Source organism: Lodderomyces beijingensis, assembly GCF_963989305.1.
Source record: "Lodderomyces beijingensis strain CBS 14171 genome assembly, chromosome: 3".
NCBI classification, from domain to species: Eukaryota; Fungi; Ascomycota; class Pichiomycetes; order Serinales; family Debaryomycetaceae; genus Lodderomyces; species Lodderomyces beijingensis.
In genome coordinates, this window is record NC_089972.1 from 376571 (window position 1) to 389071 (window position 12501).

At 44.9% G+C, this 12501-nt stretch overlaps 4 protein-coding genes across 4 annotated transcripts; 3 read left to right on the top strand and 1 right to left on the bottom strand. All coding sequences in view use genetic code 12, as the record gives it.

Moving 5' to 3' along the window:
• Positions 1 to 1264: 1264 nt before the first annotated feature.
• LODBEIA_P22670 (uncharacterized protein) lies at positions 1265 to 1657 on the top strand (the record flags this gene model as incomplete). Its single annotated transcript, XM_066972247.1, has 1 exon — positions 1265 to 1657. One exon carries the CDS (start codon positions 1265 to 1267, stop codon positions 1655 to 1657), a length of 393 nt encoding a protein of 130 aa, XP_066829205.1.
• Positions 1658 to 2505: 848 nt separating this feature from the next.
• Positions 2506 to 3378, top strand: LODBEIA_P22680 (uncharacterized protein; the record flags this gene model as incomplete). Its single annotated transcript, XM_066972248.1, has 1 exon — positions 2506 to 3378. The coding sequence occupies one exon, from the start codon at positions 2506 to 2508 to the stop codon at positions 3376 to 3378; it is 873 nt and encodes a 290-aa protein (XP_066829206.1).
• A 582-nt stretch (positions 3379 to 3960) lies between these two features.
• Positions 3961 to 5343, top strand: LODBEIA_P22690 (uncharacterized protein; the record flags this gene model as incomplete). Its single annotated transcript, XM_066972249.1, has 1 exon — positions 3961 to 5343. One exon carries the CDS (start codon positions 3961 to 3963, stop codon positions 5341 to 5343), a length of 1383 nt encoding a protein of 460 aa, XP_066829207.1.
• Positions 5344 to 5590: 247 nt separating this feature from the next.
• LODBEIA_P22700 (uncharacterized protein) lies at positions 5591 to 8680 on the bottom strand (the record flags this gene model as incomplete). Its single annotated transcript, XM_066972251.1, has 1 exon — positions 5591 to 8680. One exon carries the CDS (start codon positions 8678 to 8680, stop codon positions 5591 to 5593), a length of 3090 nt encoding a protein of 1029 aa, XP_066829208.1.
• Positions 8681 to 12501: the final 3821 nt, after the last annotated feature.

A 12501-nucleotide genomic window follows, 5' to 3' on the forward strand; every position in this document is an offset into this window, starting at 1 on the left:
TCTATCTAAAGTTTGAATGTGTCGTGAAGAATGCTGCATCTTCATCTTCTTCTTGTTAACCTTCAATTTACCCACTGGCGCTACCAATTTTTGCTAACGAAGGACAAGGGCATTTGTGGGGTTGAACGGCCTAGTCTGGGTTAGAATGCCGATGCAATGAGAACAGATTCGTTTGTTGGGGATTCCTTACATCTCCCTCTACCCTCATTTCACTTGGTTCAGTGAACGTCATAACCGGGTCTCTCTACGCCATTTTCTTGTACTCTCTGTATTTTTTTAGTGTTTTTTTTTTTGGAGACCGGTTCTTTTCATTGAAAAGACTAACTAACACTCGCTACACATACGTGTTTGGCCGTTGGTTGCTTCCCTTCTCCCAATTTAGCTGCAGCATGTACAACATTATCGCAGTGGGATCTGAGTAGAATAGAAAGAATAGATGGTGTCAAAATGGAAATCGAGTGGCACAAAATCGCGAAACCCCCCACCCCCCAATCCCCCCCCTCCAAAAGAAAAAAAAAAAAAAACAACAAGATACAAAGTAGTGGTGGTAGAAGTATGCCCCAGAGCATCGTGGAGAGGGCATTTGTCATCTTGGGGAATCTCGAATTCCTTCCATACGACGACTCGCTTCTTGACTCACAAAATGTACGCCTATACATCGCGGCGGGATGCTCTGAGCTCTTGTTATTCATGTTCGTTGCAAAAAAGCACTCCTTGCACCCAGAAATTAAAAAAAAAAAAATTCAATTGTGGAGGTGGAGGAGATGATGGTTGGTGTCGAACGTTATCGTGCTGGATGTAGTTGCCTTTGCCGAGTTGGTGGCGAGAGAGTGTTCCAGCATTTCAGCCACTTGTATAGGTTACTACTGAAGTACTAGCTGTTCCAAGAAAATCTCAGACTTCGAGCTCTCAATGACATTGGCATCTTTCTACTAGATGATGATGGCATGTTTTTTTTTATATATTCCAATTTCGTGCCAAAAAGACAAAAAAAAAACGAAAAGTGGCTTATTCGAGACATCATCATTGACTAAAACCTCAAGATCTCCAACTGCTTTCGAGGAGCTCCAAAAAAATTTCGAGGTATGTCCCTGCCTTGCTGTGTTACATCTCCACTGCTGAAGGGAGGTGGCTTCAGGTTGGAACCCTCTCACAATTGGCAATGACAGTGAGTGCCTGGCGAAAAATAAAAAAAAAAAAACCTCCGGCTCCTCCTTCTCCTCCACAATGTAGATAGTGCCCGTCAGTTGCGTGTTATTCTACAATGATACGCAGCCTTCGTTTATCAGCAACTCTTTTGAGCAGATCTAAATTGGCGTATTCGACATCCTCGACATCCGCGACGACTTTGACATTCTTCACGAGGCAAGGCTGCAAATTGTGTTCAGATGCCAAGGACGTATTGGACAATTCTTTGCAAAAATCATCATCGCTACTATCACCAAACTTCAGGTTAGACTTGCGCATCATCGACATTGATGAACCCGCCAATCAAGAGTGGTTCGACAAGTACTGCTACGACGTACCCGTCCTCCACGTTGAGGCATCGGATCAGAAATTGAAAAAGTTCATGCACTATTTGAACGAAGACGAGTTGATCCAGGTATTCAAAACCAGTGCGCTGGAACAAGACCGAGATAATTTGGTATCGAGATGATTGATTTTCTTGCGAGTGTATTGGTTTGGATACAATAAGAAAAGGGCTCGACAATCGGCAGAACGCCCTTGCAATGATCAATTGTGATATCGAGACAGACGAGGCATGCTCGCGAGATTTTGCAGACCCCCTGCCCCTTACTCAGCGCCTTTCATCGTATAGCTAGTCTCTCTTTTGGTTGGGAACTTGTGACTTTTGGAGTATTTAAAGATGGCATCGTGGAGTGTGTAGCAAAACTGTTTAGGAATAAAAGCTTTTACAGGTTGGGTGACACTTTTTTTTTTTCCAAACTTGGAGGTTTGATGAAGGAAGTCAATTTGGAGCTTTTGATCTTAGAGCGTGAATACTGAAGATTCTAATGTTGAGATCAAGGGGGGGGCACGAGTGTCAATATAGAGTCACAGAGTTATAGATTCATTGAGTGAGCATGTCGGGCAGTGGACTTGGTAAAAATAGCAGCTCACCGATTGACACCGATGCATGAAATCAATCGTAGCGAAACGGTAACAGTGAACGCAGCAAACCTTTGCCACTTTTCCTCCCTCAGTATAATCTGGGATCCTCGAACGACAGGGAAGATTGTTGCAAAAAAGCCAGTTTGCAAGTGTGCGGGAGCAACAGTCGGGGGGGGGGGGGGGTGTGGTTATTACAATTTATGGGGCGAAAAAAAAAAGTGTAGACGTGGGGGGGGTTTGCATTTCCAACAAAAAATCCGGGACCAGTCTCTCTTGCTCAGTACTTGGAAAACGGGCAGGGTACTGGACTAGTAAACAAGGAACCGTCTTTTATATCCCTTTAAAGGCGGAAATCGTTGGAGATAGAACATCACGGAAATTTTACATATACAAATGCCAGAAGTTCGTCCTAAGGTCGCATTGGTAACAGGGGCATCAAGCGGAATTGGCTTTGCCTCTGCCATAGAATTCGCCAAGAGGGGCTACGTTGTGTTTGCCGGGGCCAGGAGGTTGGAGCCCATGCAAAAATTAAAAGACGATTATGGCATCAATATCTTCCAATTGGATGTCGCCGACCTTGAGAGCGTCAGAGAAGCGAAAAAGTACGTCGAGTCAGTAACTGGTCTCCAGTACTTGGACATTTTGTACAACAATGCTGGCCAATCGTGTACATTCCCCGCTTCAGATGTGACAGACGACCAGATCAAGCAATGCTTCGAAGTCAACGTTTACGGGCCAATGAGGATGGTGCGTGAGTTTGTACCATTTGTGATCAACGCCAAGGGAGTAATTGGCTTCACGGGTTCCGTTAGTGGCATCTTGCCATTTCCCTTTTCGTGCACTTACTCGGCTTCGAAAGCCGCGATTCACCTGTATGCGGCCACCTTGAGATTGGAAATGAGACCTTTGGGAGTAAAAGTCATCAATATAGTCACCGGAGGGGTGAAGACTGATATCGAAGACAAGAGATCGTTACCGGACACTTCACTTTACAATGTTCCTGGAATCGATGAAGCGTTCAGAGAGCGCAGGCAAATGTCGGCAAGAACTTTCCCCGTTCCCGCTGACAAATATGCGAGAGCAGTCGCCAGCGATTTTGAAAGAGCCAGATTGGGTGGGAAATTGAATCTTTACCGGGGAAGAATGGCGTCGGTCTTGTGGTTCTTGTCGACATTCGTGCCCCACTTTATAGTGGAGTGGATAATGATTTACAAATTCAAATTAGGGCAAGTCTTCAGCGGGGTCAAGAAGAAATATGCAAAGTAATGGCAAGAAAGGTAAACCTCAACGTAAACGTGAAGAGGTAATATCGGTTTTATTCTTCATTCGGCCCTGGACGGCCGCTTATCATTTGACTTTGGCAGGGTTTGGTAAATTCGGCGAGAGGCATGATCAGGTGAAATGTCTTTCATGCTTGTTTGCATAGCAATGACTAAGTAGATTGGGAAGCCAAACCGTAGGCTAAATTATGATCCAGAATATAACACAACCTAATCGATCACCACTCTCTGAAAAATTCGAAAATGAACGAGTCCAAAAAAGAAAGGACTCTCACGGCTTGCTCACTGTCGCTACGCTGAGGCAATGACCAAATCTTTAACAAAGTGTAATCAAGACTGGGCATCTCTCTCTCCCGTAGACAAAGCAAAAGCCTGTTTATAGCAACCACCACCAAACCCTCAGCCGATTCGCGATCTTTAATTTGCATCAAGCCAATAACGAACCCTCGCTGAAAAATAAAAAAAAAAAAAAAGAAAAGTTCTCGAAGCACCCACACTCCAGAAAAAGGAGCTCCTCTCTGATCAGCCGAACTTCCTCCTGCCCCCCCCAAAAAACATTCAAAAGATTATGATGCGGAATGGCACTAGATGTTGCATGCAAAGGCGATCGATATCGATAAGCCATGCCTCCATCCCCAACTCATTGCATTCCATCAAGGGCAAAATTGATCCGGACGACATTGTAAACCTCAACAAGACCTCCACGGACCCCATAAACATCCAGCCCGTCGAGCTGCTAGCCTCGTACCAGAGTCTCGAATTTGCCAAGCTCAACGCGTTGGGGACCCCGCCCACCATACTATCTGTGCACTTGCCGCCATCCGTGCCGATATACTTGAGACGCGGATCGCTACTCTCGATTTACGGAATCCAATCGCATAAATCCTCGAGTTCAGGCGGGCTTTCGACAACGGCAGCAGCACTGACTATTCGAAATACACTAGAGTTCCCGCTATGGTGGGACAGATTTGCCTTTAATGGGGGGAAAGTGTTGGGATACCAGAAACTAGTGTCAACGGTGCCTATATCCACACTCGTGAGCAGTAAAAACAACAGCAAGAGCAACAGCGAAAAGTCCTTTGTGAGCTTGGTGCTTGACGGATCGACCGATTGGGCCATCTTGAACAAGGACGCCATACAGGCGTACACGGGGAACTCGTTATCTGTGAGCATGCACAAATTCCCTAAACGTGTCTCGCGAAGCTTGGCGCGGGACTTGAAGATCAGTAGGAAGGGCACGGGACTTCGGAGCTTTTTGCATCGAGGATACACCTTGTTGAGCGGGAGGGGCCAAGTTGGCGTGGTCGGAAACGGCGGCGTGTACCAGTTGGAATTGGTTGAAAATGAAGAGATTTTGATTCGGAAAAGCGCGATTTTGGGCATCACCGTCAATGGGCCATTTGACATTGAGAATTGCATATTGGAGAATGGCAGTTTTGGGTCCAACAATGATTTGGAACCCAAAAATGCCGATAAGCCAAAGCAAGTGGACGTAGAGGCGGAGACCAGTACTCAGAGTAGCCCCACCTTGGTTCTGCCGTCTGCTTGGGAGCAAATTGTGGTCCAAACGAAGAATTTCGCTTACTGGCTGAGAGTGGCGTGGGCTAGAACTAAAGCATTATTTTCCACCATGACTGCAAAGACGAATGCTTTCCTTTTGGGGAATGACGATTTTGTAAAGGTGTTTGGCCCAAGAAACTTGCTTATACAATCCGGCACAAGGGAACTCAGGAGAGGTGTTTTGGGAAGAATTGGCGAGTCCAAGCCAAGGGAGACAGTTGTAAATGAAAAATTATTAGTCCATGTTGAACCCAAGACGAGCCAAGGAGAGGCAGCAGCGTACACTCCTGGTGACTACTTGAGTTATGTTACAATTGACCCAGAAAAGGGAGCCACTTTCCAAAACACCCCAAATTTCAAAGATTCTATTCAGCAGGGAAAAAGTAGCTAAAGTAGAAAAAAGAGAAAAAAAGAAAGAAAAGTAAAGACTATTGATACTCATTTTGGCCTCTCAAAGAGCCTTCTCCTCTGTTTTGGTTCTGTTTTAGTTTAGTTCTACTTGAACAAGTAGAGTGGGAGAGAAAGAGAGAAGGAGAGAGAGAGCTGGTTTGCAGTTGAGTGTCACTAATAAATAATGTTGCATTTCATCTTACCGTCGTAAATGTAGTCATTAGTAGTATATAAGTCTATAGCTTTATTTAATAATCTTTCCATTTCTGGACTTTTGAAATTGAAGGAAGCTTGTGCTTGGGGACATTATCATCTGCCAACGCGGGCATCGACATTTCGTTATTTTGGAAATTGGGCTTTAGTAACAGGAAAATCGACGGGAGCTTTGGCTTTTCGCGAGCCGGGTTTTGCTCGGTGCCGTTATTGTCGTCAAAGTAATTTGAGCTTTGCCCACCGGCCAATTCCCGGTGCATCTGCTTCTGTTTCTGCTTGTGCTTTGGTTTCTTTGGTTTATACATCACCTTGTTGAGCGCTTTTCCTTCGCCGTCTGCATCAATGTCCATTCCGTCGTCGCCACCCGAGTTGTGGTTCGAGTCGCGGTACTCGCTCTCCATGGACCCATCTTCGTCCTCGTCGCCACCATTCTCCTCGTATGCGTATTCCGAGATGGGCGAGTTCAGATTTTCAACCAAGTCGCGGAGATGGCTCTTGCTGCCATTGTTGTTGCTCCCCATGTACTCAAACCTGAGCGGGGTGAACTTGCCGTTGGCGTAGCTCGCAGTCGAGTTTGAGCGTGACGAAGCATGACTTGAATTTCCAGAGTCTCTATTTAGAGAAAGCAAACTATTGCTATCTTTCGAGCTGCTCGACTCACTACCCGAGTTTGCAGCAGAACCGTTTTTGCCGCTACTTCCCGAAAAGTTGGCGCTATTCTCTCCCGAAGACGCGCTAGAAACATCCTCGTTGCTCGACCCTCTCTCTGAACCCGAGTTGGCTCCCTCGCCTTCATTCTTGTTTGAAGAAGGGCTTTTTGAAAAATTATTTGTGGACGGGTACAAAGTGGAGTTGGTATTGTTGTCCGGATGGTATCTGCTCTTGGTCTGCTGTATCTTTGACGACGACGACGAAGCAGACAAACTATGCACATCTTTCGGAGGAGGGTGCTCTTCGGCATTATTTCTCTCGGGGCTTTCGTTGGAAAACGCCGACGATGCCGTTGGCACCGCTGAGGAATCCGGTGGCGTCGACGAGTTGTTTGATGAGTTGTTTGACGAGTCAAACGTCGATGGCGGAGCTGGTGTATTGGATTGCATGTTCGACGTCAAATTGGAACGAAGTGGAGGCAATGGAAATCCCACCTGAGGAGCAAAAGGGGTGTTGTTTTTCAGCTTTCCATTCGAATTCGAGGATTCGTGGTTGTCAATGGCAAAGTTCTGGCCATAAGGTTGCATGCTCGGAGGATAACGTGGGATTGGCACCGATTGGAGACGAGAAGGATAATTGGGCTTCAGTAGCCGATCATACAGCTGTTCGCCTCCCGAGCTAGATAAGGAATCGTTGTAGTCGCTATCGTCAGGAGATGTGCGGCGTAATGATGGTGGCACCGAGGACGGCACCGAGGACGGCACCGAGGATGGTGGTGCTGCCGTCGCATACGTGTGTGTGCCGTCTCTAAAAGAATTTTCATTTTGGGAATTAGAAGGGTTTGCATTGGTAATGGTGCTTAGGAGATGATGAGACTGGTTTGCTGCTGCATCGTAATTTACATTCGAAGAAGGAGGCCGCGAATGATAGCCAGAGGCGCTGTTGGGGATATACTCCACGGCCCTGTTGTCGCCAGCCAATGAATTGGAACTCGTGGTAGATGATGGGTTGGCCCACAAATTCGATGCCTGGGGCGAAGGCGGGGACACGACGTAGTACTTGGACATCACCTTGGTGATTGCCTTGCCCAAATCGCTCCAGTTGAAAACTTTCAAGTCCTTTTCAATGTTCCTCGGTCTTGGGTTCTCCATACTCATAATGAGGCTGAAAAAATCCCGGTCATCTCTATTTGATCTCGAAACAGTCTTTGGTTTTAAACTTTGCAAATTCCTTCGAATTCTGTTCTTTTCTTCGATTCCAAAGCTCTGATGGACAAAGTATTCTAAAAGCAAGATGATGTCAACCGACGTACAGATGAATTTGCTCTTTTCTTTCCAATAGATGCACGAAATGATGGCTTTGGTGTTATCGTAATCGGTAGCCCTCAATGGCTCAAAGTTGATCTCTTGCATGATGTTGTTGGATTCATTAGCACTGGTATTGTTATGATAACTGAATCTAACAAGTCGACGACGGTCCTTGATTTCCTCCTGGGTCCAATCCCGCGTCATGGCATTCAAGTCTCTGCTAAACTTTAAATTAACGGCAAACGTCGGGTTCAAATGGTGCAGAAACTGTCTCACGTATTGTATGTTTGAAGGTGATTGGTTTCCCATGTGGTACAGTTGCGATTGGAATTTGTCGCGGTTGATGGTGTTGCCATTCAAGTTTTCGGCAACCTTTAAAGTAGGACTTTGGTACTCGGGGGTGGCTCTGTTGTTTAAACTGCTAGTACTACTGGTGTGACGGTGGACCTTGTGCAGCAGAGGTTGCGGCAGGCTTGATTGCGTTTGAGATTGACCCAGAGGTTGCGGCAGGCTTGATTGCGTTTGAGATTGACCCTGAGGTTGATGTTGACCTTGATGTTGACTTTGATGCTGATGTTGTGGTTGATGTTGTGGTTGATGTTGTGGGTGTGGTAGCAATTGGCCACAGTTTATGAGATTTGGGTTCAGGTTCAGGTTTAAGCGATGCAGTGGTATTTGAAGCGGCTGCGGCAGCAGGCTCACGGAGGGAAATGGGGCAAAATTTTGCAAATGGTGCGGGTAAAAGTGGCTGCCATTTGACATTACACTATTATTACTGGGACTGTTATAGCTGTTCTGGTGATTATTGAGTATTTGCGGCGGCGGCGTTCCATGGCCGTTCATTGCCGAAGTTATTGGTGGTGGTAGTGACATTAGCGAGTGCTGAGGTGGTAGTGGCACGGCAGCTGAAGCTGAAGTTGAAGCTGAAGATAAAAACGTGGGTAGTGACGGAGGCATCAGTAGTGAGGGCACAGCCACCCGAAGGGGAGGTATGCTCCTCTGTTTGTCAAACGAATCATGACTGGACATAAACTCATTGGACGTTGTGCTCGTGCTTGGAGATCCACGTTGATTTCCTGTGCTATCACTGGAGCCACTAACAAAAGTGTTGCTGCCGTTGTGGTTAACGTAGTTGTTGGAGTAGCCCCCTCGATTGAATTCTACCATGACATATATGTAGATATTTTAGACAAACAATTACCTGTGTATGTGTGTGGGTATGTCTTTTCGATGATGGTGGTTGCAACTCGAAATAAATAAAGTTGACGGAAGGGGGGTAAAAAAAAAGGAGTAAAAAATGTGTTATAAACCCCCCTCCTTAGGGAACTTTAAAATGCAAACTGTTGCGTTGCGTGTGTTGATGAAGTTGTGGATGTTGTGTTGGTGCTTTGCCTCTTTCCAACTATCCTATAGGTGTATTATTGACTCCTGTGGGTTGGGTGAAATTGGAGGTGGTATTGGGTGGTGCTTTTCAAAGTAGTTTTATAGTGGTATCTCCTATGGTGGGTTTTTTCTTTTTTTTTAAAAAAAAGTTCTACACTCAAACCTTAATTTTTTTTTATTTCTTTCTTTCGTTCGACTTCAATTGAGATTGCTTTAGGTGTTTCACTTGTTGTTTTTACTTGCCGTTGCAATGGGAGATGGATGGTTGGTTGTGGACGTTGCAATCTAGTTATTTTTGCTTCTTGAAGAAGTTGTCTAAGATTTGTCTGACTTTTGATCTAAGTAGGCTGTTTTCTGGAAGTCTCAACAAGTGTGTGGGAATCGCATAAAGAATCGAAATTTTTTTTTAGTTTGATACCTTTGCGAGGTATTTATATATCTCTGCATTGCAGAGGATTTCAAAGAAGCAACATTTGCATAGCTGGTGAACCCCGGTATCAGAAACAATGTCTCTCTGCAATGTGCTCTGTCCTCTTCTCTAGTATTCTTCTGCTGCTTCTTTTTTTATTTTTTACCATGGCCATGGGGGGGAGCAGGAAAAGGGAAGGGAAGGAAAAGGAAAGAGATTGAAGCTCTATTTCGGTGTACCGTCACGGTCACCGTCACTATCACTATCACGATCACCATTATTCCTTTTGGTATTGATTTTTGGTTTATTAACGGAGCTCCAACACCGGTTCAATCCATTGTACATCACCACAAAACATACCAACTTGTTTCATTGCTCTCTCTTTGTCTCTCCCTCCCTCGCACTCGCACTCGCCCTCGCCCTTGCGCTATCCCGCTCTCTCTGCTCACGCTCAGTGGCTGTCTAGTTGAATCTAATTGTTGTGTTGGTGTGCCAGTTGTAGTTCTGGTTGCATCCAAAATCATCTTTGTGTCTCAAAGCTGAAATCCGTTGTTGTTGCAGCTTATTTCTGCCACCGCCAATTACCACCTTAAAATTATAAAGGGAAAAAAAAAACCACGCTGATTTTCAGAAACTTTGCGCCTTTGAAAACTCAGTCTAGGGGATGTCCACCACCACCTCCAACATCAACGCTAACGCGAAAAGAAATGAATGTGTCGTTCACTGTCTTGTGTGCTTGTGGCGGGGGAAAAAAAAATAGGGACGACGGTAACATACACTGAAAAACTTTTGCCCAGACCGAAGTCCGCTGTATGTATTTATACATAACATGTAAGAGTGCGTGTTTTTTTTTTTTTTAATTTTTTTTTTTTTTTATTTCAAGTGAAGAACGGCATCCTCGAGAAGTAGCATATGTTGCATTGAAGATAACCTTTGCACATGAAGATGAGTCCGTTGTGTTTTTGATGGAGAGAGTGGCGAAGGGGTTGGCTTAAGGAAGAGAACATGGAAAACGATTGACTCCGAAAACAAGGACAGCCGGATCACTGCATCGCATCTCCTCAACTGCCACCACCGTCGTCACATGTATATATATAGTCCTTAGCTGGAACTAGGAAGATGTGTATATATACAAGGTTTCTTAGATCTGAAACCGATGCCAATCGATATTCCCTCTCTCTCCCTCGCCACACTCTAAACCGGAAGAAAGCGCGGTATCCGGCATCGTCTACTACTCAACTTGAGAGTGGCACTTAAAATCAAATCGGCCCCAATATACACTGTTGTGACAAAACTTCGGCCGGAGTTAGCCAGAAAAAAAAAAAACCAAAAAAAAAGGCTGGGTGCTCTCAGTTGGAAAAGCAACCCAAGTTGACGGGTGGGGGTGGGGAGGTGGATACAATTTTTCAAGTTTTCCCAGCTTGTCAATGCATTGGATGTGTCTGTGTCTCTGTCTGTGTCTGTGCTGTGTGCTGTGTTCAAGTCAGAAGCCGTATCTCCCTTCATTTGACCATGAACCCCCGCCACTAATCAAATCGACTCTACTCTCCCTCATCAAATAAACTCACCGTATATAGTCCACGTTTCACATCCAATTGACGGTTTCGATGTCTCCCGTCAAAACTTTTACTGGGAACATTGTCTCAAACAACAGCGGCTAATCAAACAATCTTCTTTTTTTTTGTTTAACGAGGACCCCCCTCCCCTTTCGTGGTATTACTCTCCCTAAATTCTTGCTGTAGCTAAGCATGACAGCCAGTTCAGAAAGTGGTGAGACATAATGGTGCTCCCTTCTTCCTATCTTTTCCTCCTCCGCCCAAGTGGGGGTTGGTTTTGGCACGGACTTCGGCAGGGAAGTTAGCGGAAACGTCTTTTTTCGTTCCATATCCCTCGCAGCCCTCGCACGTCTTGCCACAAATCAATGCTGCCCGGACTCCAACAGCAAGGCCTCATTTACTCTTTTCTAAATCCGTTGAAAAAAAAAAACAAATCAGCTGGGGGGCAGTTCAATCTTGTTATTCTTTTTTGTTTCTTCCTTCCTTCATTTTGTAATCTTGCATTGTGCGGTGTCACATTATCAATTGATCGCGTCGCTTCTGTAGAGAAATTGCCCTCTCTATAAAAAAAAAGGGCGATAACAATACAAGCTAGTTACCCTGAGGCTAGAGAAGGAATGTGGAGGGGGAGAGTATGAACAGTGACCTACATTTGACGTTTGAATGACCCTAGAGCTCAGACTTCTTCGCTACTTGACGAAGGACATCATCTCCACCTATTAAGGGGGAACCCGAAGAACAAAAAATAAAAAAAAAATGAGACAATCCGTAGAGCGATCGTAAAATTTTCAAGGATCTTTCGGAACTTTATTAGAAAGAGAATTATATTATACTTATTTATACTTGTATTTATATTTATATATAGTTTATATCTCTATATATTAGATATAACTTCATACTTATAAATTCATACTTTTATCTCCATACTGCTCCGCAGCCAACCTTGTGGGCTCATTCCGGCCAACGGACTTCGCACTTTGTTTGTGGCTGCGGTGCCTGTCTTAAGCGAAAAGAATGAAAAAAAAAAACTTTAAAAATAAAGCAAACACAGCATCTTGTGGAGTGATGTAAAACTGCATAATTTTTAACTCTTGAAAAAAAAAAACGTTCTGGTTTCACTTTGGATTCGCCAGTTTGCTCCCACGGTGTGGCGGGAGCACGAAAATGCGTCCTGCTCGAAGGAGAGATTGAAATCAAGTGGTACTTACCCCCACATAGAGTTGTCGACGAGAATTTTTTTAGAATTGCTTGCTCTCACCAAGAACTCTTTACTTTGCCTCAGAACCTCAGAACTTGTCCGCACGTTTCGTTTCTTGCTTTTTTTTTCTTTGTTTCTGTTTGTTTATCGTCTCCTGGGAAGTCCCTAGACCATGAAACTGCACGAGTGATTGCTACTTTGCATGATGTTTGTCCTTGCAAACTTTTCCAGCAAGTGATAAAAAGAAGGAGTGTTTCAAAATACATGTTGTGTGGGACGTCGCGTCGTTTTTAGCCCAGCGCAGTCATCACCACGGTATAGAGAGAGTCGACGAAAATTATTGACTTTCGTGTGGTTGGATATCTCACACAGTTGGATGGTCCCAACCGCTCCGGAAGAATGCAGCAACGTTATCTACGGAATTCCTTATTCATATGACGTC